This window comes from Chroicocephalus ridibundus, chromosome 2 (genome assembly GCF_963924245.1).
Source record: "Chroicocephalus ridibundus chromosome 2, bChrRid1.1, whole genome shotgun sequence".
In the NCBI taxonomy this organism is placed as follows: domain Eukaryota; kingdom Metazoa; phylum Chordata; class Aves; order Charadriiformes; family Laridae; genus Chroicocephalus; species Chroicocephalus ridibundus.
In genome coordinates, this window is record NC_086285.1 from 39,816,809 (window position 1) to 39,844,807 (window position 27,999).

General features: G+C 38.0%; 1 protein-coding gene across 5 annotated transcripts in view; it reads right to left on the bottom strand.

Annotated features, from left to right (window-relative positions):
• The window catches only part of TBC1D5 (TBC1 domain family member 5), a 321,123-nt gene that overhangs the window by 147,374 nt on the left and 145,750 nt on the right, over positions 1 to 27,999 (bottom strand). For all 5 annotated transcript variants that reach the window (XM_063325152.1, XM_063325151.1, XM_063325150.1 and 2 more), the window contains 4 exons: positions 16,180 to 16,246; positions 2,639 to 2,747; positions 696 to 785; positions 521 to 592 (listed from right to left, as the gene is read on the bottom strand). In XM_063325152.1, coding sequence (XP_063181222.1) covers positions 521 to 592; positions 696 to 785; positions 2,639 to 2,747; positions 16,180 to 16,246 — 338 coding nt within the window. The remainder of the gene's footprint in view (positions 1 to 520; positions 593 to 695; positions 786 to 2,638; positions 2,748 to 16,179; positions 16,247 to 27,999) is intronic.

The window sequence follows — 27,999 nt, forward strand, 5'->3', positions numbered from 1 at the left end:
ATGCAGCCTGGTGCTTTAGACATTAAGTCAGCACGTATACAACTCAGACATGCAACAATTCTATTTTTGCTGGAGAAAAACTTCCAAGGCTGAACAGTCTTCCAGAGGAGGGCTCTTCAGTATTTGCTGCTAACAGCATTCCCTTCATATTGACTGTTTAAACACTCCTTCAATTAGAGCCATTTTGCGTACAAAATGAAAACACAGCGGTAAAAAAGCGTATCAGTCAACGAAAGGATACACTGTGAAACTGGACTTACAGTCCAGCACTGATTTTTTGTTCATCACAGCCTTCCTTGTGAGAAGCCCTGAAAAATCAGAATATTTACCTGGAAATGAGCATTTCTGGTGGTTCAGCAGAGCCTGTAAACCACTGTTAACACAAATCAGTTTGAAAATTAAGGAGGGAGATTTTAGCACCTGCCATTTTTCCTTCTTCAGCAAGAACTCACTTGTGTCAGTATGATGATGATGATAATTTTAGTAGCACGTACGTTGATAGAACCAAGGGTCAACTTACCCCTTCGTCCTGAGAGAGTGGGTTGTTGATTATCAGATCTTGCTGTCCTGCTTTCCGAGGGTTTGTAATGTGCTAGGTAAAAACAGAAAAAAATCAAATCCTCTTCTGTCCTATTGTCAGTATTAACACCTATGTCAATGCAGGAGAGTAGAGAGCCCAGTTTGTATCAACTTACAATTTCTTTGATCTTGTTGTAAGAAGTTCTTAAGTCTGAAGTGGTTTTAATCCATTGACTTCTGTCTTGTGGTAGAACCTCCAGAAATAACTATCAACAAAACAAAATAAATCCATTAAGCTTAATCATTTAATGGCTTTTCATATAAATCCTACCAGACAGCATAAACCGTCTCAGAAAGGAGGAGCAATACTCTACACATAAGGAGAAGAAAGTAAAGACCTATAAAATACTCCTGGCTTTAGTACTTTCCAGTCAATAAATAAGAAGCTAGAAACAGTAACAGTTCTAGGGTAGGAAATAAAGCATTAAAAAAACCTGAAGCCACAAACTCAAGCTTTATAAAATGTCACAACTTCAGTAAAGTTGATTGAGACTTCCAAGGCAGAAACGAAATGCAAAGAAGAGATGAAAATGAACATACAAAACTTGAAGCTATTTACATAACACCGATGAGCTAATGCAACATGCTGAAAACAAAACATGAATGCAGGGCAGAAACTAAGAACTCGGAGATATACTCTACCTAAGGAATGTGGAAAGGGAAAAGTCTTAATCTATACAAAAGTAACATGTTCTAGAATTCTGCAAGACAGTTAAAAGAGTAAATTTTGCAAAAAGTCCATGAAAATGCCTACATCTCAGTTCTTTCTCATTTCTGTTTAAAAAGGGTTAGAAAGAAACATCTATTGGAAAATACTATGTAATTGCATATAAAATAAGGAAAAAAACCCAGAGTATTGTCTTGCCTTTTAATTGTTTTTATCTATCCGTTATAAAGTGTTATGAATAATACTGACAAACAAAAAACCATTCCCAAATTATTAAAAATACGTAAATATTTCAGAACTTATATTGATAATGTTTTTAAAACAGGCAGTCTAAAACAGAGCCATAACCTATATCGGGACACGCAAATAAAACCAGCCTTATTTCTAAAATAAAACCACTCCTTGATTTACTTAGTAGACAGTGAGGAACTTGACGCTTTTGTTAGTTCAGGCTTTTGAGTTATGTCCTCCTAATTTAGAGGCTCAAGAAAAAGCAGACTGGTAAAACAATGCCTGTGGCATATATTCACCTGGCCTCCTGACAAAAGTATTTTCATTAACTTTAAATTTGTTAAATGCTACACACTTCTCAAATTTCAAACTTCAATTTTCAAATTTCTTTCATTCATATACAAAGAGTATTTTCATTTTCTTTCTCTAGGTCTTTGTGCCAAAGTGAAGACTGAGAAATCCCAAAGGAGGTAATTTAAATTATCAGTGTTAACATACAGCGTCTCTACGAGGGAAAATGTTCTCTATTATCAAAGTTAGTGCAGAACTGAAGACCTGATGCCAGTGCAACAAAATTCTTTTGGACTTATATATAGCATCTCAGTATTACTTTGCTTTCTTTTTCTCTTCCTTCCCCTGCAGCTTTTAAAAAATACAGTAAGAGACCTCTGAGGACCTATTGCGTTTTAAGATTGGAAGACCTGGCTTCCCTCTCTATCCAGTCATTACAAGAAGGATTGGTCCTCATTTTCTCAGTTCACTGGGAAAAGCTGCTAGCAGAAGCATCAGACTCATTTTAAAGGAGCCCCAGGTTCCACAAAACATAAATTGTGAGACAAACTTCCTTTTTATTTCCAGTGCACGACTTCACTGCACAGAGACCGAGAAGAGAGATGGCGGTGTGGCGCTCAATTCTAAACACATCACCCAGCACACAGAGATTCTTTCCTAGGAATCTTTCGCTATCACCCACAATTCAGCTTTAAGGCAACTCAATATGATTAGCAAATGTCCTATGAATTATAAAAATGAGTAGGAAAACATTGGGATGAAGTCTCTTGGAAAATTCATGATTCTTTGCATCAATAATCTTCCAGCGCATCAGGTAATGTGTTGATATATTGCAATCACAAACTGTAAATAAATATTTTCTCTTCTTACCTTCCAGCAAACACTACGGAACCTGCTGCTTCTCAGCTGCCCATTAATCCCCTTCAGCCGTATAGTTGCCAAGTAATTGTTGTTTACAAATAGTTCTTCCCATTCTTTACTGCGTGCAAAAGCAAAAGGAATGAACATTTAAACAAAACCAAAAAAGTCTTAGCTGATTTAAGGACTATATGACACTACACGATTTTGGATAAGCAGAGGAAAGGAACTTTTTTAAATGTATATATTTAGTTGTGTACCATTTCTAAACGCATGGTTGTCTTTTTGGACACATTTCTTCTTTGGATTTAATGAATATGTAGATCGCTATAATTATGCCAGCTACTGAAATTCATAATGTCTATGGAGGCTATTCCATTTCCTCTAAAATGTTGGTACTGCAGTTCAGTGAATAAACAAGAAAAATGAATATTAATATAAGCACATTCATGTTTCAGCTGTAGACAAAGAAGTACCTATTCCAAAAATATGCAACAGAAAAGTATACTGTTGACTGTATTAGCTCCTCACATGACATATTTGCTTAAATGAACCTTCTTTTCTTCTTAATGTCAAGCTGGGCAGTTAAGCATAATAGAAGATGACTTTCTTTAACATTTAGTGCTATTTACTATTGAAATCGCTCCTACTTCTTTCTACATGATCAGTTTTAAAATTTTAACAGGTGCTAGCAAATTTAAAAAAACATCAAAAAATTAAAAAGCCTCACTGTATAAACTGTTAAAGGCAAGCTTGAGTACCTTGCAGTACCTATGGCTGACTAGATAAACAACCTAAATATGCCTCCCAGGCATGCAGGCACCAGGGGCCTAACACCTGTGCCTCATTAATATACAAGTAAATCTGCTCTACTGGGAAACAATTGGAAATTAATTGTCCCAAACCATCTACTGAGTTTGAATAAAAGAATTAAATCTATATTTCCTGCACCTTCTACTGAAATGAATCTCAAGAACGGGATAAGCCATTTGATGGTCTTAGGAGCCCAAGACTTGCTCACAGGCTTTCTGCAACCACTCTAAAATCCAAAGGGTAATTTCAATGAAAAGAGCTGGGTTATGTGCAAGGAAATGTGTTTCAGATTTATTTTCAGTGCATGTCCTCAAGGTGAACATCTCCCTCTCCCACTGTCACATGGGAGACTATTACTTCTCCCTGGGAGACCAAATGAAGCCAGGAAGAGGGAAACTACTATTGTGACTCCAGGGTAAGATCTTACCAGATTTCTTTCACTAAGGAGGGTCACAGAGTGGGTTATACTGAATACCAACAAACTCTGGTTTTGCAAACTGCCCTAAATATACGCAAGCTAGAGTTAGATAGCTTTCAGACTTTTAAGCTGAGTTGTGAGGGTCACCTTTTTGAAACCTTGTTTTAGATAAAACTTTTCCAGCTTCAGAACAGAATTATATGATACTGTAGCTAGGAATAGTTGGGGAACGGACTTGGCAAGCCGGGAAATTATGGTCCTGTTCCTCTGAGACAGGAGTGAACTTACAATCCGTGCTGAGATCAGAAGTATTGTATTTGTGAATGCATCACCTTTCAGCTAGGATCAATCTCTAAAAAAACAGGTGTTTACTTCTGGGCCTTGATTATTAACTGCTTTGAAAATCGAAGATACTCCAGATAAGGAGAAAGAAGACTAAAGTAGAGTTATCTTGCAGGGGGTTAGGGCTGCTTTCACCTTCTGCCAACTGCCAATGTTCCCAAGTGACCAGAACAGCAGCAAGCCACTCCAATGGTGTGGGGCAGCTTCCTTCTTTCCTGCCACATTCCCCATTGTCCAAGTCAAAAAGACTATCTGGTCATTTCACTGGCTCCCTGTCTCCCATACATCCTCACCTCCTGCAGTGAGCTGCCTACGATTGTTTACCACGATTCTATCTCCTTTAAATACAACGGATGGTATATAGCAGACACAGCTTGAGAAAAATCTGGCCCTTCCTTTCACAGTCATTTATACTTGAGTAACTACAGTATATTACGCCTATCTAAATAACCCTCCTGTTTCTATCATGTATAATATTCTTCGTTTGCCATTGTAAATTCTGTAGCATCATCGGCCATTATAACTACTGCCAAGCTGCCTCCCCAAGGTAGCGATGCTTCAAGAGTGACCCATTGCCCTGCGCACACGACAGGTCAGCCTCCGAAGCTATTCACATGGTTCTGCAAGTGGATGACATTCCCACAACGTCTTTGAAAATGCCGGTATGTTTCAAGGTTTCCACCAGCATAACTGTGAATACAAAGAACAGAGAGGAAAGAAACTCTTCAGGTTATTTTTTTTCACCAACTGCTGGGAGTGATTGCTACACAGTAAGAAAGAAGTTTCAACACTTCTTAAATTGTATTAGTGCAGATACTATGTTTTGTCTTTTTTTTTTTTTTTTTTTTTAATTTGTAATGCAATTCCAAACACGTTTTGAGCAAAATTACATTTAAAACAGCCAAAAGAAATTTGGCAAGATCATATCTCCTCCGCATCCCCCCTTGACTGCTGGGCTCACTAAAAAGAAAAGTTATGAGGAACTGAAAAGAAAAGACTTGGAAGCTGGAATCTGCTTCAGTTTTAGTAGAGCTGACTGATATCTAAAATCCTTTCTGAACAACATTCACTAATTAATTTCTCAAATATTTTGAATGAAGGCTAATAAATTAAGCCTTACAATTCTAGAGACTCTGTCAATAATGGTAACACTGTGTAATATCAACAAGCTATCAGTTCTAAAAGGATAATTTTTAAAATGATATAGCCCTACTCTGTAAACTAATATCTATGAGCCTTGTTAACCCAGGCTTGCAGAAAACTCATCGGTCAAAGTGAAATGAGCAATGAAGATTGGAAGTCAAGTCTACCACATCCCATTTGCTTCACTGAAGTGAAAGACTTCAAGAGCCAATTGGAACCACTTAAACTATGAATAAGCACATGCAATTGTTTTTAATCAAACTAGAAAATTAAATGCATAATCATGTGCAAATACCCCCTTTAGGTTGTGCAATTAAAATAAAGGCAAATGCCAATGTTAATGTTTTCTGGTTATTTTGTACATATTTTTCATTTCCCATTCTTATTTAAATATCCTGCCTAATATACTGTTGTACATATTGTAAAGTTTCCATAATACAAGGCCTGCACAAGGGGAAAGTAATTGGATTAATGTTTCTTTAAGAAACTGAATTTCACATGCCGTATCTATGCTGTAACCGTCCAACGTAAAATATTTATTGGCATGAGTTAGGGACAGTTGCATTACTTAGAAGTGGGAAAAGTGCTCAATACGAACGAATGAAAAAGCAAGCAAATCAACGTGAGGGATGAAGGTTGCAGATTTGTTCTGCAAGGTTTGTTCTTAGTTCTCATCTGTTCCTTTCCCTCTTTTGAAACATGCATTTATGTCATAACTACAAGAGATTGAATCTGTCTGCAGAAGAATTTTATTTTGGGCTCCACTCTAATACACACACTTTCTTGCTTATAAGGAATGAGGCTGACCTCCTAGCCAACCATATATGAGCATATTTACTCTTCTCTTTCTTTCCAACGGGACATATTTTGTGGATCTGATGCTTGTTACAACAACTACAAACATTAGATTTTCAGAGATAAAAGTCCAAAGACTTGGAAGAGAAATGTTTCTCTGACGACACACTGTAAGGAAGGGAGCACAATGAGCAGGACTTTACATCAGAAAGGCTAAGTAAAATTTTACATGCACTTCAATACCTTTTTTGAAAAGGTATTTAAATCCCTGAGGTCTAGCATTTTAGCAAAATGTTGTGCCACTATGGCACAACTATACAGGAACAAGCAATTATAAACTCTTTAAGAATGAGTGACACCAATAATGTAATAAATCTCCTGGAAAATAATTCTGGAATCCAAATAGTAATTCCCAGAGTTTTACTGAGGCAACACTGAGCTGTGGTAGTGTTGGGGAGAGGTAATGGAGACTTTCTTCCACTGACAGCCAGTAGTGGAACATCACCCCCTGGCTCTGCTGCTAAATTTCCATCTGCAGCATAATGGCAAAATCAGTGCATATAGAGTAGGTACGTGGAAGAATGCAAGGGTAGCCCACCTAAGCTCATCACAAAATAAATACTCTATTCAGAAGAGGAAGAAATACAATTGAGGAAGAGTGGTACAACAGTAATCACCACTAGGTAACTTCTGCATTTACCTATTTACAGGATAAAGCTGCTGATGTATACAAATGCAGATCCTTCCCAAGTTTAAAGCTAGTGTAAGAAGCATTCTTGTCCTACAATGTTCAGACAACATCAAACTCTGTGGAAAACACTAAGCCCCACAGAAATGTAAAAATGTGAATAACCACATCAAACTACAATCTGCATCACTGAAAAAGGGCAAAGATTCATTTCTGGGATGGCAAGGGCTCAGACCTACCCGGTAAATATTACTGGCCATAATTATTTCACTTTCAGTTGAAACTGTGGGTAACAAAGAAGCCAGTATCTATCAGGTCATTAGACAGTGAATATAGTTATTTTATCTCATGCATATTTAAAATATTTTATGCCAAGTTTTGAAATTCCATTTTTGTGTCCATGATGAAACAAGACCAATTCAGTATTTGCAACAACATTTAGATAACAAGGAATATTTCTCAGTTCATGAAAGAATACTGCAATACTATTGAAAGGTGTGAACATTTGCATACATATTTGAGATTTCAATCTAAATCTCGAGCTTATTCTACCCTCTAGACCAATACTGAAGGATAAAATGGATAGTCTCATAGAGATCCAAAGAAAACTCTTGAGCAGTGCTGCTAGTTTTGGCAAAATCATCTAAAACAAAGTGGTGTGCATGCCCCCAGAAAAGCCAATTTCACTTTTTCATACCATTTTTTGTTAGTCTTCAGGATGTGCATTTTAAAATGTTGAGACCCAAAATCAACTCCCCAGAGGCACCCAGAGAAGCAACAGGCTACTTAACAGGCCGTCAGAAAGAAAAAAAATCCTCGAATTATTGTGTCATATGTTTTGCAATTTGAGGTCTTTATTGATAGGAACATCAATAAGTGAATGTAATATCTATATTTAAATAGAGGCAACAGTTCTTTTCAAACATACTGTATAAATCCAAGAAACACGCATAGTTTGTATTATTTATTATGCCATAAAACGAACATTTGAGAAAGAAGTGATGCAACAGCCAGGAATGTAATGAAAACAGAGTTAATTCTATAAAAACAGGGGGAAGAAACAATTGAAAGGTAGTACCAAGTAATAAGCAGTAAGTTTCTAAAACAAAACCATTTCTGAGACACATGGATTTTTATTTGCTACCCTGAAAATCCACTTGACAGCCTTAATGTGAAGGCTTATCAATCTGCTTGGAAAATATATGTATTTTCCTCTGTTTCTCAAACTCCTGCCTCAGGATACGAGGCAGAGTTAACAGCCATGTAAGTGTGAATATGCATGGCTGCACTGCTGGGAGGCTCAACATTCAAAGGCCAGATTTTTCTAAACAGTTCAGGTTTCATCTGCTTTTGGCTGACATACAGTTAAAAAGGTTTGCGTGAAGAAAAGTAAAATCACTTTCTTAGCATAAACATTCCAGAAAAAACTTGAGGTTATTAGCTAGCTATGCTCTTCAAGCTACCAGAACGTTTGCGGAACAGTCCAGGGAACTGAAATAAGGGTGCACTGGCAGTGGGACACATTGCCAGCACCTCTCCTAACAGCACTGGATCTGAGGCAGAACCCAGATATACCTTCCTCCATACTCCAAACTGTCCACCTTGCCTTGGTGGTCCTCCGCCAAAGAGCCACGTTTGGCCCTGGGAGAGCGTTTCACTTCCAACACTGTAATTGTTCAGCTTTCGTAGGAGAATTCTTGTTACACCCATTTCAAGGTCTAAATTTCATCAGCTTGTTCTCCTCTACTTATTACTTCATGCACACATTTACAGAATGGCAAAACAAAATGTAGCTATTGTGTTCAATTGCTTTTATTTTTGTATTGTAACTGATGTGCCAGTTGCAGAGTCAAGGCTTTCTAGTTTATACACCCCCCCCCCCATTACTTTTAAAACCCTTTGCATGTACATGTGGAACATTTTCTTTCTAGGTCTCCTGGTTAGAGTTCCCTTCTGCTATTTTACCCTTCTGCTAATTTGTAGCCACAGCTCCACAAGTCATCAAACTAAAAAATGGATGTAATAGTGAAACTGAGATACTTTTTGCAGGAACATGCCTCAAAATGCCAAAATGTTTCTGTGCTTGCACCTAACTAGATAGAGCAGGTCTAGAACCGCTGCAGTCATGACAGTATTTTAAAATATCCACCCAATTTCAAAACTTGGACGATTTTATGATATGCAGGGTGACAAATGCAAAATCCTAGTTAATATCGTTAATTCCACCTTAACTTTGTAAATCCATCCATTTTGCACGCAGTGACATAAGAAAATGAGTAAGTGACTTCATGATATAAGCTTAGTCTCTTGAACTGACTAGGTTTTATTGCCATCATTAAAAACCATGTAGTTTTACTAGAAGCAAGCCTTTGCTCTTTAGATTGATTTCAATCATACATTATTTTGAGAAAGCTTTTGTCTTCCAACTTCTTTGGATTAAAAACTGACATTCCTCAAACCTGCTGTCTTGCATTCAAGTTTTACATACAGTTCTAGGTTATGGTGGGTTTTTTAAAAAAAACAAAATGAAATCACTCATTTTGAGATTTTGAGCAGAGCGTAGGAAAATCAAGATACCCGGTTTAACCTTCAGTAGTTCTGTTATAAAGTTGTAGCATGTAACTCCCCCATTTAAAATCCCACTGAGCCAGTGGGGACACCGAGGTAGTACTCTGAACAAAGAGCTGATCCTCTCCACGTTCTCTTGCTGCTAAACCCAGCCAACAATTTCCAGTTTTGTGGGAGATGTTCTTGCTTTTATGTCACTGTGCATCTCGTGGACTAGAAGCTAATGCCAGCATGATTAAGATCTTAAAAAGAGTACTTTAGCATCAAAAAATATACAGTGCCATTCACCTGCCAGTTCGTCATGTTCCTGCAAAGACAACGTGAGTTCTGAGTTTTAAATGAATGACAATGAAGTTCATTGCATTACTTAGACTCGCTGACCCTCAGGACTTTAAGTAAATATTTCAAATTCATTATTGCCAAATTTTGTGTTAGAAGGAAGAATTGTGAAAGGTTTTGGGGACAAAATGAAAATCACAAGACCAATTCCATAAGGTTCCTTTCTTTTCTATCAACTTTACTAAGGGACGAACAGTGCTTACAAAAAAGAAAAATCTTCATTTAGAAACAAAAAAGAAGCAAACAAAATACTTCTGAAACGTTTCCAACCTGGTATTTCTGACCTCATATGGTATGCTGCACATGCTACTTATCTTAGCACTGAATTTTTGTTTAGAAATTAATGTTTTGCACTCATGTAGACTCTCCTCCTTCTGCTCTTGCCCCAGGTGTAGTCTCCTTCAGATTTAGAACAAATTAATTCAATTTTTTTTTTATTTTGAATAATAGGGTTTACAGAATCACAGAGTAGTTGAGGTTGGAAGGGACCTCTGAAGGTCATCTGCTCCAATCCCCCTGCTCAAGCAGGGCAACCTACAGCCAGCTGCCCAGGACCATCCAAGGTGGGGGATGCCACAACCTCCCTGGGCGACTTGTGCCACTGCTCAGTCATCCTCACAGTAAAAAAAATGCTCCTTATGTTCAGACAGAACATCATGTGTTTCAATTTGTGTCCATTACCTCTGGTCTTGTGGCTTGGCACCACTGAAAAGAGCGTGGTTCTGTCCTCTTTGCAGGTATTTATATACATTGATAAGATCTCCCCTGAGACTTCTCTCCTCCAGGCTAAACAGTCCCAGCTCTCTCAGCCTTTCCTCAGAGGAGACATCCTCCAGTCCCTTCACCATCTCAGTGGCCCTTTGCTGCACCTTCTCCAGTACGTCCGTGTCTGTCTTGTACTGGGGAGCCCAGAACTCAACACAGTACTCCAGATGTAGAGTAGAGGGAAAGGATCACCTACTCTGACGTGCTGGCAACATCCCTCCTCAATGCAGCCCAGGATACTATTAGCCTTCTTCACTGCGAGGGTGTGTTGATGGCTCACGTTCAACTTGATGTCCACCAGAACCCCCAGGTCCTTTTCTACCAAGCCACCTTCCAAGCCCCCAGCATATATTAGTGCCTGGGGTTCTTGCTCCCCAGGTGCAGGGCTTTGCAGTTCTCCTTGTTGAACTTCATGAAGTTCATGTCAGCCCATTTCTCCAGCCTGGGAGGGTCTCTCTGGACGGCAGCACAATCATCCAGTGTATAAGAGTCACTTTATCTTGCTGGAAATATGAGATTTCCAAGATGGAATTTCTAACTTCTTCACAGACATGGACAAAATGAGAGTACTGGCACAGACTACCACATACAAAGAAAGATTATAAGCACATTCAGAACGTAATCTTTCAGAAGAATCACAAAATTCAAGGAGAGAGTTTACAGGCTCTCAGACAAAATCAACTTGTACTGAAAAGGCCTCTTTGCACATAGACAGTATTAACCAAGATGGCGTATAGCAAAAGGTTCTAGGCAAGACAAACAAACATGGATGCCAGCTTTACTGCTTCCTTCTGGAAAGAGAGGGAGGATGCAAGTGCTGAGAACTCTCCTTAGAGAACGGAAATGCAGTGCCACTTCATTGCTTCACCTTCTATTCCCAAATTTTTGTGTCTCAAAATATTTGAAAACTCCAGTAGAAACAAGCTTGTTCTTTACAGCTCTTGATTACGTGTGGACACGTAATAGTGGACAAAGTTAGGAAAAATAGATTATAATTGCACAGATGTGGTTTAAAAGTAAAACAATAAAGAAACACCACCTGTGTGTAAGCAAGACTAAATAGGCTTGTGTAGATGGGAATGGGCTGCTTCCTAACAGATTAAGACATGAATTTTCCACAGGGTGGAGGTATATAGGTTGCCTACATCTTCGCACTATGTTTAACATATAAAGACAGAGGCTATGTAGCCATTTCTGGCTCAGCTGCCACGAAAAGCCACAGGTCAAAGAGGAATCAAACTAGTTTCACTATCCACTTTTGGAAAGGGGTGGAAACAGCGAGGAACAGCTTGCACCCCTTGCCGTCTTTCTTCTGTAGGCTCAGTATCAGTCCTGCAGTTGTTGGCTGGCACACAAGAAACATGCCTCAGCCAGCAGGACCACATTGCCTTTTTGCAGTAAGAAAGAAAACATCTGGTAAGCAGAATCTGTAAGAAGTCAGGGGAAGAAAATGGAATACGAAAGTCTCTTATACTAACTCTTCTGCCTATTTGAAATATCAGCAGAAGGAAGAATATACATCGTCTACATAACCTACAACTTTGAGCAATCATCACTTGTTAAGGAGTTTAAGGCACACAGGAAAGAACTTTATCCTGATACATGGCGTAGAAATTAAACTTATATACAAGTGCAGAGATGTATTAAGAAATTATCCAGCATAGTAGTCATGGGTCTTTGAATCATAAAGTAAGTTAACAACACAAGTATGAAAAGTGAGCTTTTTTTAGGCTATATATTTATTAGAAGCAGTATTAATGTATGAATCCACCTTGGAAGAAAATAAGTGTCCTTGAGATGTTAGATTCTATCAGCCAAATTGAATGTCTGCATCAATGGCTCTCCCTAAAAGTCATAATTAGGTCATTAAAATATATTTAGAAAAATAGCCTGTAAAATAAAGTTAAAAAATACTCACCTTCATTTTATTTCATAGGTCACTGTTATACCATCTAATAAGATAATTAAAAACATGCAAGCAGCTGGTACTGAGGCTAAACAGATTAATGTAATAGTCTGTAGTCATATGTGCTGGCAAGGGGTTCACCTCTTTGGCGAGGAGAAGGTCAGCTGCCCTTGGGAAGGCAGGAGAAAGACAGTATTTCTACTTTCCAGCAGCGCTGCATTGCAGATACTGAAACTAGAGACCCACACCTATTTTTCTTTTCCTTTTGGTGAAGTCCTCCAATTTACACGTTCAGAAAACACTTTAACCATAGCAGTAAAATAATACAGTACAGCAGAACTCAAATATTTTCCTCAAGTTTCTTCTGTTTTAAAGATGACAGTTACTATATGTCTAAATCCTTGTTCAAATTTTTCTAATAGTGAACTTCAAATTTTGATGACATGGTTCTAGGAAATAATTTTCATAATTTCTTATTAGTAAAGCTTCTTCCCAAGCACACAAAGATACTTCCATCAGAGTCTAAGACCAACTAGAAAACTGTCTGTGACCTGGCAGGATGCATTCACAAACTCACAGAATATTTAGAAATATGTGCCAGTCACATGTGCTTTTCGTTTACATTACTTACAAACTTTATGACCTAAAGGGAAATGCTCACTATCTGAACATAAGCAACATTAAATCTGTGCCGTGATAAACACTAGAAAAAGCCACAAACTCTAAGGCGACACCATCATATTAAAAATAAAACCATACAAATAATTCTGGAGCATTATAAATATATCAAAGGATAATGGTCTGACATCCTTTATTAATACATACACATACGCTCAGGGCCTTGTACTGGATACTGTAAAATTGTCCTTTAAAATAGAAAGTGTTGGAATCAAGTAACACCTCCCGCTCTGTGTTTTTTTCATTGTGGTAAGAACAATATGCTCTTAAGTGCACTTCAATAGCAAAACACATTCACAGTCAAATGTTTTTAAACATTTGGAGTTGCCTCTTTTCCTAAATAAATTGTAAAGAGACTGCTACTGATAAAACATGAAGCAGCTTTTGTTTCAGTAAAAATTTCCAGTAGAATTTTGCATGTATCAGCCTTCTGCAAGCATGACATCGACCATGATCTAAAGATGCCTTTGCCTCTTTTCCAGCAAAAATTCACTAGCCAGCCTTTTTTAAATACAACAGACCGAAACACATTGGGTAAACAAGACTATCATCAGTTTTATCCAATTACTAACTTAATGAAACACTATTAATTGACAGTATCCTAATGAGTCCTTAAAGGAATAACAACCATTTACATCGTTCCCTTTTAAGGTAGTTTAAGATTTACTTTTCATCTTTCATAAGGTATTAACCACCCATTTTTACTTTATATGCAGCATAGAACAATAACTATCAACACAATATTCAACCCAACCAGCAAATTTACAGCCAGTCTTATTATATGATGTGAGTTACTTACCACTGAGCAGAAAACATTCATTTCACACCTTAAACATTGTAATACTACTTAATAACAGTGCTAGCTTGCCAACTGCTAAAAGTCAGAGGTTTCTTTTATATATATATATATATATGTGGGTATACACACACAGACATATATATATATATGTGGGTATACACACACAGACATATATATATATATATACACGGTACTATCTTGCTTTATTACCTTGCCTCTAATTATCACAATAATACTCTGGCAGTGGTATATAGGACTGCTTTTAAAATATTAATTAATTTCAGTTTTGTAAGTTAAGCTGTAATCCTCTCTGATAGAATATGATTATTATTTAGTGGAAGTCGTAGCCAACATCCTATTTATTATATGCTCTCTAGACTGAGGAATATGGAGATACAAAGGCCAACTTTCACCTTCTCTTATTCGTGGAGCATTAAAGATGGCTGAGGATTCACTACAGCTGAGGCTAGGCTAGTTTAGCACCCTGGACTGGCTCACTGAGAGATGAGTGCCACTGGGGCAGCGGAGAAGGGACAGGTAGAAAGGGTCAGATCCCAGCTTACACTCCTGTGGAACCTGAGCCTCGCTGAAGCTGGCGGCTGCTGCTTGAAGTTTTACCTTGGCAGGGTACAAGAGCTGGGGCTCTTGAGTTAACGAGTTTCAGGTGCAAGTGTCCCAGAATTAATGGCAGTGAGAGCTCCCAACTCCTTCCTTTTGCTGACCTGGCTAAATTCTATTTTGCCTATTTTTTTCTGAGACTGCTTCATGGTCTCTGTATGTATACGCTTCTCACCTAAAAAATATGACGATTATTCCAGGTAGTATTTTTGAGCCCTTCTTTTAACTTAGTATGTTACATGCATCAGAGAACACAAATATGACAAGAAATCGAGTCATGCGGATCTGCTAACGTATTTTTCTCCAAGTGAAGATGCTAACTACCATCAAAGGGTTTTATATCATCACAAAGTAGATTTCATTAGAGCAGACTTACTAGAGAACAGAAAATTGGAAGGATTCATAAACCAAACCTCCCCTGTCCCACTGTATCCCTGCAGGCACACCCTTTTTTCCAACCTTGCTCTCAGTCCAGAAGCTTCCTCTGGGTGTCTGAATCGCAACAAACTCTTCACTGTTCCCACTAGGTCCTTATGAGAAGTCTTTCGCTTCAACATCCTCAAGACCAGGCCGTTTGCTCCCTGCTCTCCTCAGCAATCTCTCCATCTCCAGCCCACAACAGGTTCTCCAGGCGTTGTGTCCCTCTGTCCCACCCCACACCTGAAGGCTTCTCAAGCCCAGCACAGCTCACTGCCTGCAAGATGGTGTGATATTCCCCACCCAGCCGGCTGCAACCAGGACAAGGCAATCAGGCAGGTTCCTCTTGCCTGCCTGCACCTCTTTGAAGTACAGACTCCAGCAGACTACAAACAAAAAATGAAAAAGATGCCATCCACCATAGCTCAACACATGAATCCAAAATGATCATGTGCTAAGCTTGGTTTATTTTACCATACTTAAGAATCAAAATCAGATGCAGTCATTCTGGTTAGCACAAATCTTACTAGTAATTTACCAGTCACAAGGACAAAGATTTAGCCTTTGTAGCAGAGGCAGTATTTTGCTGGCTGCAAGATGAAACCATCCATCTGCTGATTACCTTTCTGTGCTTTAAAGTACAAGAAACCCTCAGGTACATACCCAAGCAAGACTTGGGCGCAGTGACAGTGCTGCAAAAAGTTGCTCAGCCATCACGTTGCTTTAACTGGCGTTTACTATCAACAGAATTGAAATATTATTTTCCTCTTAGAAAACCTCAAATTTAAAAAATCCTGGCTTTGGTTTTTGACCTGAAATAACGAGCAAATAGACTTCCATGTGGTCCATAGATCCAGTGACTTTGGAGAAGAGCAGTAAGGTGATCCCTGGTGAGTTAAATATTTCAACAACATTCAGCTTAGCTGCTACGAGTTTAGGTGAGATTTTCTATTTTATTGCATATTTTGAAGAAAACAAAGCAAAAAAAAAACCCTTAAAAATATTTAGGCTTAAAAACATCATGTACTTTCATTAGTTAAGCATTTTGAACAGCTTTCTCCAAAAAAAATAAAAATCCAGAAAACAACTTCTCAGATCATTCCTTAATTAAATCATTCATGTCCTTTAGTCTACTGACTGTTGATATTCAGATAGTACAATGCTCTTAAAATACACGGACCTGTCCTTTTGCTTTAAATAGATTATGCTGCTTATTATATTTAAACTTTTAAAAATTAGAAAATAAATATAAAAAATTACCAACCTGTAAGAAATAAATGTTCTATCAGAATCTGAGGTGTGTTGTGTGCTTCCATTTTCATTTGATCCTCCTAATACAAAAATAAAAGAAAACACCTTTGTTATAAGACAACCCTGATAATAAATAACACAGTATCAATGCGAATTGCAATTGATTTTACCATATATGGTAACTTTAGTTTACAACAAAACTTACATAGACAAGTCTCAACTTTACATCTTCAAATTCTTTCAGCTGGCAAGAGAGACAACTAGCCTCCACGTTCAGTTTGGAGTCTGAATGTTCTGAAAATCTGAGATTTAATTGCACTTGAAGTTTTGATTGAGGCCCTTCTCAACTTAATAAATACAATTTTACCAGCATAAGGTTACAGAGATATACCATATAAATAGAAGAGTTTGATTTTACTAACATTAAGTCAAAGAACGTAAAAGTTCATCTATTTTGTGAAAAATTTTGAGTTCGCTGTATGATACCAGGTATTTTTTTGTCATAGCACAAGTTCAAAGCTTCTCTGAAACTCCCTAAGTAGTGTGTCTGCAAAACACCTTGTTTTACATCCTGTGGGCTGTTTATACATAGAACAGTGACGTTCACAGAAACCACGGATTACAAGGAAACCTTCCTCTCTATACCTGCTTCTATTGAAGGACTGTTAAAAGCCAGAAAGAATCATCTGTTGTTCAAAGTAAATTTATTTGTGTCCAGTTTTGTACTATTTATTCTTGCCCAACCTGTCATTTAGCTTGATAATTATTCTATGTCCCTGTGTATTTCCTTAATTCATTTGCAGATAGCATCGTGCACCTTCGTGTCCTCTGTTCTGCTTACTAAAATAACTTTCTTTCAGTCTTTTTTCTAAATGAGGCTCCTTATTCCCTGTTTTGTTTAAGTCAGTCCTTCTTACACACGGAAAAGAAGGGACAGGAGCTGTAGACAGCATACTAAAAGTTTAATCAGTTGATCCTTTGGACAGTGGTTTTCCTCTCTATCAAAAAAATGCTGCTCAATATAGTCATGCCACACCATCTTGGAGTTTCACAGCCACTCTTAACCAACACTCCTACATGTTTACTCTCCATTTTTACTTACAAAAATAAGTTTGAAGTTTACAGTAAAAATTCTTGATAGTACAATACTGTATTTCACATTATTGCATGCTCTTTCTAGTCCTCTTCCTCAGAAAGGACCAGTCCTACCCGAATACTCTATTTGTACTTGCACTGGACACTTCCTTCTAATATTTTTTCTTCACAAAAACCCATCAGTGCAGTCTCTCACTTTGTGGTAAGACAACAAATAAAAATATTGGATAAGATCAGTTCCACCACAAACTCCACTAAAAAGAATTCTTTCATTAAAACCTGTATTTCTCTATTCATCTTATAATTGCTATACTTCACTAATCCCCATCCTTTCTATTTCATAACATCTCCTGTGGCAATACATCAGATGGTTTACTGAGGTCCAGAAAGACTTAGTGTATTTCCTTAATGTATATTTTGAACAACTTGCAGGTTAGCTGGGCACAATCTCCTGTTTAACAGAACACTCGCACTGTAAATTAAGCCATTCGCTTCTCTTTTCTCTCTTATTTCTTCCTTAAAAACTTTTCTAAACCCCTGCACAGATAATAGTCAACATATATAGCTGCTTTGCTATCACTTTTTTTCCTCTTAATCTAAGTGCAGGTACTACATTTCTCCTCCTTCAAATATATGCTACCAGCCACGAACTAAAAGACTAAAAAGTTGTTCCATGGAGCAGTATTTGTCAGTATTCTCGAAAGACACTTACTCTGCAAGTCAGACGCTTTAATGGTTATTGGATGTGCTAATTTATAATAGCTACCCAACACTCCCCTTTATTTTATTTATTTATTTTCAGGCTTTTGCCTGAAATTTTGTTTTTACAGTTTAGATGGTACCTGGATTACATTTAATATCATTTGTCCATTTGCACTGCAAGATGGTTCTAATTTTCTTCCCCAGAAAGCTTCTTTACATAGTCAAGTAACATTTTCTTGCTAATTGAAATTCCCTTCTTATGATCTAATTCAAATTAACTTTTGCTAATTGTCACTACAACCCCACCCTTTCTGCTATCCAGGAAGTAGCCTTCTTTGCAGATCAAACTGTTCTTCTGTTTCAGTCAGGATCTTTGCTTACTCCAGACACTCCGGAAAAAATACTTCATCATTCACTTTGGCATAGAACTTTCCTTCCAAGTGTTTTTTCTCATCTAGTTTGGAATGCCTTTTTTTTTTTTTTATTAACTTTTGCACCTTTGTCTAAAATGAATCCCATACCTCTACTACATTTTAGTCTAAAATTGCTCGGTCCGGTTGATTTCACTAATTAGCTCTGTCAATTTATTTTGAAAATGGAAATCCTACTTAATCAATCTGCTTTTTGTTTACTAAATTTAACTAAATTAACACCACCAGATACTTCATCCAGGAGACGACCCTCCCATTATTAATAACCATCTGTTCCATTTTTTCTTGTTTCTTGGAAAATAGTCTCCCATATTGGGACAGTTTTAAGTAATACGTTTTTTCATATATTACCCATCTCCACATCTGATCCTGAGCATACAGAGAAATGACTGAACTGTGTTCAGTCTCTTTTAAAGCCATATGGCTAGGTGCAGTGATACCGGGCAATTGTTTATAGGGACACCGCACACCAAAACGGATCCCGAATGCACTACGGCACTTTATTTATGCTTAGACAACTCCTACGCATTCACCTATCACATTGGTCAGACTGAAAAAGAAAACTCATTCACAACGCTAAGTTCACACGCTGAAAAACATCTTTTGTGACTCTTTTCAAGAATGGCAACACCATCTTCTTCCTTTCTGAAGAATGTGGCTTAAGAATATCTCAAAAAATGCAAGGCCATTATCATCTTTCAACTAAACCATTTGTCCTGCTTGGAGAGCGAACAGGACTCTGCAAAGAAAAAACAGAATCTTGGTGATAAAAGTTGTTCTTTTATCAGGATTCCACAGTGAACATTTGGTGGGATCCTGGGTCTGCTCCATCCACCAAGCTGTCCTTGACAAACTACTCTACACGTAGCTTGCTTTATTCTGAAACACTCTCTCAGAAGACAACAATTTCCTTTATTTAAATGACCGCCACAATACTTCAGCATTCTTAATTGCACACCCATTGTTAATAAATCTCACATTGATACAAGTTATTGTTGGGGTTTTTTTTTAAGAGCCGCTTTTGCTGCACCACTGTGTCATTAGCAGCAGCTACCAAAACTGGATAAGACTAGGTGCGCTCAGCTCTCAAAACCAGGATTTAGTGGAGTGGGCACTTCTGTGGTTGTTTTCTTACTCCATTCCCTTTAGGACAGATAACGTCTGTTATGACATCTTGAAAGATGATTTAGATGTCTTTCACTGAAAGCGATAAAAATGATAAAGCAAAGTGCAAAGTATTCATAGACTTAAGAGATGATTCACTAAATTTTACCCACTTCTATCCAAAAGGCTTTCTAGCTAATCATGGTAAGTTTTCCTGGTCAGCAATGCTTGAGAACAAATGGGACAGGTGCTTCACTAACTAATGACAATAAGCTGTGGGAATCCGTGCCCTGGATCACCTCTCCTCAGGCAAGTTCCAGTAACTCCTCCTTTTGAAAGGTAGGTGAACTCCCAGTAGAACAAATAGATTACTTGCATTTTCTTCAGTGATACTGATCCAACTTCCTGGTAAAATTAGGATGTATACTGTTATGAACATAACAGTTATGAATATAAGATTCATGATGCTGGTGACAGAAATTGTGGTCTCCTGTATAAATCCTAATTGATTCCAGTATTATCCTAATCTTTAGATCCTTTCAGAGACTAAAAAACGTGAAGAAGGGCTCTGTGGAAGAAACTGAACCCTGCCCCACACCTCCCGAAAATGTTTCCAAACTTCAAATGCAAAAGCTGGGGAAAAAAGGGTAAAATAAATCTTACCATACTTTCAGAGGAAAGAGAAGGGAACCAATCGGTACTATAACAAGCATCAGTACCAAAGTAAATACAGGTAAGGTACCCAGCTTTCAGCACTAGAGCAGTCGCTGGTTTTAATACAGTAATCAAATAAGGCAGTATCCTTCCAAAGGGGCTAAAGATCATCTGGATATCTTTCTTGCTGCTGCTTTAAACGGAGAAACTCCCTCTTCTGGGAATGAACACTTTCTCCCAAAAGAATTCAGTTCTATCACCCTACTTTAGCAAAGGCTGTTCTTGTGCATGGAGACCAGGGGCTGAAGGGAGCGGGGAGTTGGGTAGCTGGGACCTGGTACTACTGGACACAGCTGGAGGCTGTTTCAAGAGAATTTGCATGGCTTGAAATTGCTGCTTTTACTAACCAGCCAAAAAAAGAACGTTTCAAATGCTGGCTTCTTTAGATTTCAGAGATGCGGGGAGAAGGATTTGTACATTGTATATCTACTAGGGTACTAAATTCACCTAGAACACACAGGCTTGTCACTTCAGTAACTGTTTTCTTGTAACATGTTTGAGATTATACACATAGCACAAAATAGATGAACCCAGCATCAGGAGGACGCCAAATACACTTTCTGAAGATTATCTGAAAACCACGTGTGGAAATTGTAACAAGGAGAAGCCTAATTTAAATACGCACACTATTTTTGCATTTTTATTTTTTAACAGCCTATTATACTGATAGTATTAATATCTTCTCAAAGAAGACCTTTTCCAAGGTGCAGTGCACAGTTCCCACTTCAGGCAATAAGAAGAAACTGGATAGCATTTCAGAGCCCCAGTTCAAGAGCAGGAAGATACTCTGGGTTTACACCAGGCACAAGGAGCACTCTGAGCTTAAGCATATGCTCAACAGGAGTGAAAAAGCGTGTGAAGAACGATGTAGGGATCTGACGTTTCTCACTCATCTCCTTCATTACGTCTCTGAAAACAGCTACTTTCTGTGAGACGCAAAAATGCAGCCCAGGACTTCGTACGGAGAAGGGCTGGGATACTATCATAACCAGCTGCGAGGCTACAAAGTCAAGAACCTCAAGTGACATCCCCTTACTCTATGGATATACTCCTACTTTCAAAAATAATTGAACGCTTTTCTTTTTTCTTTTGAAAATATGTTTTGATAGTGAAGAAATGTCTTTACTTGTATACATATTTCTGTATGTATGTATACACGCATATGCATGTCTATGCGTGGGCACATGTATATTTATATTGTGCTAACCGATTTACCAATCTTGTGTCAGGTCTGAAAGGGTTTTATGGCTGGCGGTTAAGGAATTTGTGATAAAAGTGATCCCACTTAGGAAATCAAATTGTGCATTCCCCTGCTAACGAGTGTCAAAATGGAGACAGATCTCTCTGCTGACGAGTTTGCACTCTGCTTAATATTTTCTTTGTATTCTAATCAAAGGTTAAAGTGTTGTTAAAAAACAAAATTTATGTAACAGTTGTGAAAATTTAAGTTCAGGTTGATATAAAACACTCGATCATTAATGCAGTGTTTTATGATTAGAGACAAGGAAAATTTTAACACAAATATATGCTTGCAGTCTAAGGTTGTCAATTCTTATAACATGACTTCCAAATTCCATGCTATATTCATTTTCAGCATATTTAAAGCTTAATAATTTAATGATTTATCCAATTTTAATTTATACTTTCAAAACCACTTTGAACAATCTGAGGTGCCACTGGAGATCATAACAGTGGTCCTGGTTAAGTCAAATAATAATTATAGCGCTTTCACTTTAAAGATGAGATTATTTTTAATTATTGAGTGAAGTACTTGAGGTACCATACTTATATAATTACGCTACTCATTAAATGGTTATTGAAAGCTGAAATGTAATTTTAATGACAGCTACCTATTTTTCTTTGCACACTTTATAGATGACAGATCAGTCAGGAATTCTAGTTTGCTCAAAAAATCCTTGCAGCTGCACTGGTTCTTTCAGGTGTAAAACAATTAAGCTGTGGTTTTTTTAAAACCTTTAAACATATTTTTTTTCTCCAATGATATATGATATACAGGAATTAGTAAAAAAAAACAATAATGCATGCATATTTTTTCTTCTTCACAATAACATCAAAATTCTGGCCCTGAACTATATACATTCCAAACAATATCCCCAAAAAACTAGTGACAATACAAATATGGAAGAATGATTTTAGTCAAAATGTGTTGCTCATATAATGCAAACAGAAAAAATTGCTTAACAGATTGCAGACCTTTATTGTGAGTATAAAGGGGTAATCAACATACAATAAGCATTTTACTGTGCATTAAAACTATATATAATGCCACGAGACTCCTTTGCTTTTTGTAACACCAAGGTTCACAACTCTTCAAACATAAAATTCTTTCATCCTATTTGCTCCACAGATAGATATTCATCAAACTGCTCCGGATAAAATTTATTCTAATATGTAGGAACCTCTGACAATTGACACCACAGGGTCGTGGTCTCAGAAATGAGCACCTAAAGACTTATGCTCTGTATTTTAATCCTTTATACACGATGTTTGAAATTCAGCATATTTGTCCATTGTTCCAAAGGCTGGTATCTTATTCAAATTAAGCTTTCCTTTTTCACAATGAAAACCAAACAGAAGAGTAAATTTGTTTCATTAACAATATTAAAGCAAAGATTTCTGAGTTCGCTGTATGGGGAAAAGGCAATAAAGTTTTGAAGAGGGAAAAACTGCTTTGTTCCTTCAATCCCCTAGTTGAAATTAATTATAGCAAATGTTTATGAAAACATCTGTTCCATACAGTTATAAATTCTTAATTTTAGCATGGGCGATTCCAGGCTCCTCTATTATTTTGAAAGAGAGCAGTCTGACAATTGAAAGGTTTACAAAAGAGCAGACAATTTGCATTTCTACAGCACCAAATATGCAGTTTGGAAAGTCTTCAGGATCTCTGCAGCAAAGAAAAAAAAAAATACAAAAAGACTAAGACGACCGAAGCCTTCTGATTTGGGCCCGCTGATAGACCAAAAAAATGGCAGTAGGAGGAGAGAAAATAAAAAATAAAAGGAGAGCTAATCCCAAAACATACGGCAAATTGAGGTTTTACTACACAAACTAGATCTTTAAAAAGTAAAACGTGGCGGAGCTGTGCGTTCCTCGGTTATGGATTTTGATGGATTCCCGAGGAGGGAGGGAGGGAGGGAAGCCGAGGGCAGTGCCGCGTCCTGCCAAGAGAGGGCGCTGCAGAGTTTAAGATGATGCGGCCGCTGCTCCCCTCCCGCAGCTCCATCCCGGGGAGCGGCAGCCCCCCCGCACCCCCCCCGCCCCAGCCAGACGCTCCTTCGGACTTTTTTACATAACACCCTTGCAACTACACTGTTAAATTCAATTTACACCAAATAAGCTTTTAAAATGATTAAATGGAGCAAGCTCGCAGCAGTGTACAGAAACTGAAAATAATGCCTTCAGCTAAAGAATTAAGTGCACAGCACTTCTGATATTTATAAAATAATTATTAGGCTGGAAAGTTGAAGAACGTTTCACTCTGAGCAAGTTGTTTAAGTTGTCTGAAATAAATATGATGCAACTTTTCGGTGAGCAATCTTTTAAGTACAAACCCGACTCTATCCCTCGCTTCAAGTTCATTTAGCCTCAGATGCATACTTTGAATGCGTGCTTTGCTTGGTACAGATTTTTTGGTCGCGTTTTAGTTTCAACAACTGTGCCCTAAAACATTATATTTTGCCACGAGTGAAACAGAAAATAATGCGCTATGATGACGAGCGACATATGCAGATAATTAACTGTGAGACTTTGCCATTAGAAGTACAAAAGTCTTACATGGGCTGAAACATTTAATTTGTTTATCTTTAAAAATTAATATGAGGAAAACATAATAAACATTAATGGTGTTTTTTCCCCCTTTAAGCTTATTTGAGTTAGGCAAGGAACACAATCGTAAACCACAACAGAGTGCCCGCACGTATGCTAATGCTGTGATAGTGAAAGCTGGTCACATTTGAAACCAGGTAAGGAACGCGGGCACCAAGGTGCAAAATCAAAGCCTGTTTCAGCCCAGCAGAAAGCTGCTGAACAAGGTGATAGGCAGACACGTTGGTTTGCAGTTATGAGCAAAACTTCTGGAGATAATAAGAATACCTTGTACCGCGCGTTGCTCAAACCCAGTCAATTCCGGTGTCTTTTGGATTGCTGATTTACAACAATCAAGTGGCATCTTCTATGATCTTTGCATATAAAATCAGAATTGCATATGTGCATACACATACACGAGTAACACCCTGCGTACTCTCCAGGCAAAAGCTCTGTTTGAAATAATTTTGTCTATGCACTTTAGTTTAAATCAAGGCACATAAAATGAAGAGGGTTTCCATTTTAAGTGAAACTGCTTCTGAGTGTTCACAAATCTAAACACCAACCCTGTCATTAGGATAGCCTGTAAATTAACATACCACTTTTCCACATGTAAAATGAATGTGTGAAAAAGTGTGGATGGGAAAAGATACAGAAAAGTCTAGATGACTGAGCTGGGAATTAGAATGTAGCATCACTGTTTAAATTCAACAATAAGTATATTCAAAGTACTTCCTCATAATATTTATTTTCCTGATGAAGCCTCTGCGTTCACCAAAATAGGCTGAGCTACACACTGTACTCTAGACTAAAAAACAGTAAAATCCATAGAACAAGGAATATTACTCTAGTACTGATGAACTAATTCATAGGAATGCTTGAGAAAAATCCTCGGTTGATTGCAAGGTACCAAAATCTTAAATAATTTATATCCATCCAGAGGTGTTTTAATATGATCTCTTTGAACATGATGGGAAGCCCAAGTTTAACTGTGACGCTAATAGTGATTTAAACACTTCAGAAAATGCACGTACATGGAAAAATAGTTTGACTTCCCATTTAGTGGGAGCCACACAACACTAGCTTATATAAGCAAACGTGACTTCCACTGAAGTCGATAAGCATTTAGTCCAGTGATGCCTGGATTGAATTTGTTACCAGCAGCAATAAGACTCGTAAAAGAAAAAATCCACAGGGTAAGGTAAACTGTGATTCTTCGAACTTTTTTTCAGTTATTGTTTCTCTTACTGCACCTGTCTTCGGTCTGTAGTAAATTCTGTCCACTTCTGTTCACATGCTCAGTACTACAGCCCGTACCTGCTACTTAACCTGGCCGATCATTTACCATCTATAACTTAAACAAGTTCCTAGGTCATCAGCAAGTGTGACTCAAAAGACTCCAGGACAAGATACAAACATTTTCATGTCGTCTAAAATAAGTGGAAGCTGTATACCTAATAAATAATATCATCTCTAACTTCCGTGAATTCTTTAAGAGCATTTACACTTAACAAATGAGCAAATTAGCAAAATTAGCAAAACAGAGGGTAGAGTAGCCCAGTATAACTAAGGAGAAGTAGCACAATTAGACTTTGCACAGTAAGAAAAAAATCTGCCTGGCATCATCGCTAGGAACTTACATCCCATGATATACAAATGCCGAGTGACTTATCACTTGCATCCAGAAGAATTTAGCTAATTTTAACTTATAAACAGCCTAAAAGGCCTTTGAGCTATAAATTGCAATAATCTAAAGATGGCAAGAGGCAATAAACATGAGTTAATGACTCAGCATCCTCCTGAGATAGCACTGGTCATGCAGCTTTGCTTAATCTTAGACACGCACAATCACTGTAAAAAGGTGGTCTCCAGAGACCATTTACGCTGACAATAAGAAAAACATACCATCTCTTTAAATGTTTGAAGGCTACTATTGTCCTTTAATTTACTTCAATTACATCCTATTTTTAACCACATTTCTATCGTATAGATAGATGCAATCCTTCTGTTTGGGACAATAAATCATATGTAAGTATAGTTTGATTTTCATATTCAAAAGCTGTAATGCATATTCCATCGAGCCTAGGAAAAAAACAGAGCCAAAAAAGATTGAGCAGAAGTTTTCTAACATTCTGTTGTTTTGCCAAGATTAAATGATAGTAGAAGACAAATGAGAAAGGATTAAGTGCTCTTTTATTGAAATGGAACTGCCCTTTCAACAAGAAGCTAGCTGCTCTTCAACTGAGAATAACAGGTTTATCCGGAGAAAGGCCAGCCTGGCCAGGAAGCCACCTGGTAGTGATGCACAGCCTCGCCTCCTAAAGTTGGGAAGGTGGTCTCATGATAACCAGGACCAGAGGTTAAAAAGAGCAGGAGTAATTCTGCTTTGTTTCTTTGCTGTTTCTTACCAAAGGAAGCTGCTAAAGCAGGCTGATGACTTACAGCACTACTGAGGGATGTCAAAGGCTTCTCCTGGAAGCAGAATGTACTTTCTTGGACATTCTTCCTTGCGTGTAAATACGTTTAGAAACACTGTGAAAATCATACCGCTTTTCTTTGCCCAGCACATACGCACAAAGAGGTTCAGCCTGAAATCAGAGCACCCACATGGCTACTGTGGTGACACATGCGTAACCAGCTACTTGCTTATCTGGAATGGGATAACAGGCAGCATTTATGGCTGGGAGGCAACCAGAAAGACTAGAAGCAGCAGCACCATTGCTGCAAAAGGAAACACGGAAATTCAGGCACACAAGAAACTAAAAGGCAGTGGAGCTACTTGGCATCCCGTGGCGGGGCTGGCAGAAGCCCTGAGCCAGCAGCAGAACTGTGGGTTTCTGCTCTGAGGACTCTGAGAAGCTTGAAGTTAGGAAGTTGTCACAGAGACGCAGAACTGCGCAACGCCTGGACTTTCTTCAAATGCTACAGTTTTAAAGGCACACAGTAAGAGGTGAAGAAAGTCCCACATGAAGCAATGTGGGAAACAGCCAGTTACTACAACGCCCAGGGCCAGGGAGAGACAGTTGGGCATCCACAGCATCCCTGTCACCCCACAAAGCTCGGCATCTCCGTCTCTTTCCAGCTGCAGCCGCCTGCTCTCCTACCACAACTACTTTTAGCACTGCTGGAAGCAGTCACATCTGTAGATCTGATGGGATACTTCGGATTTATATCAACATAAACTGCGGATAATCTGTTAGAAATAGAATCCTGCTCCTATCTATTGAAAAGACACGTTTTTAGTAATGTAACTATGTAACACATTTTAGCAGCATTACACATGCACCCCCCCAAAAAAAAATAGAGAGATAACCAACGGTTTATTAAGTTATGAACACAACATATTGGAAGTGCATATGATTTTTACTTCCTTTATCCATCATTCACAACACTACAGAAAGCAGGTTTTTTCATTCCTTAACAAATCTTATTACGTGAATGACTTTGAAAAAGCAACTTAGTCTCCGGGTAAAGTTTCAAATTATCTGGGTAAAACTTAAAGATGTTCCATCAGTAACAGAGTCTGGAGGTAAGACAATTCACAAGTGCACTGTTAAAAAAAAAATACCACGTTAGGATACCTTCACCTTATGATAGCACTAGTACCTGGGAAACTTGAGCAAGGCGGTCTGAGAAAAACCCCAACAACTCAGCCCTGAAAGGGACATTCCTGCTGCCAGTGGAACAGCCCTTATCCTAATCAAATTAACTGTACAGAAGGAGCCTGTACCAGAAAGGAACACCTGAGCTTAAAGCTGCCTAGCTTGGTTTTATAAAATGAAGCCAGGAAGCCCTAGACTCCTAACTTGAGGCTTTCTAATTAAGGCTGCTAATTCTCAGAATACATTGTGTATCCAGTAGACCCATACCTCAGAGAACATGAAATAGAGCAGTATCCTGCATTTTCTATAAATTTCTCCGATGAAAAAACATGTCATCAAACAGTAAAAAAGAAGCAC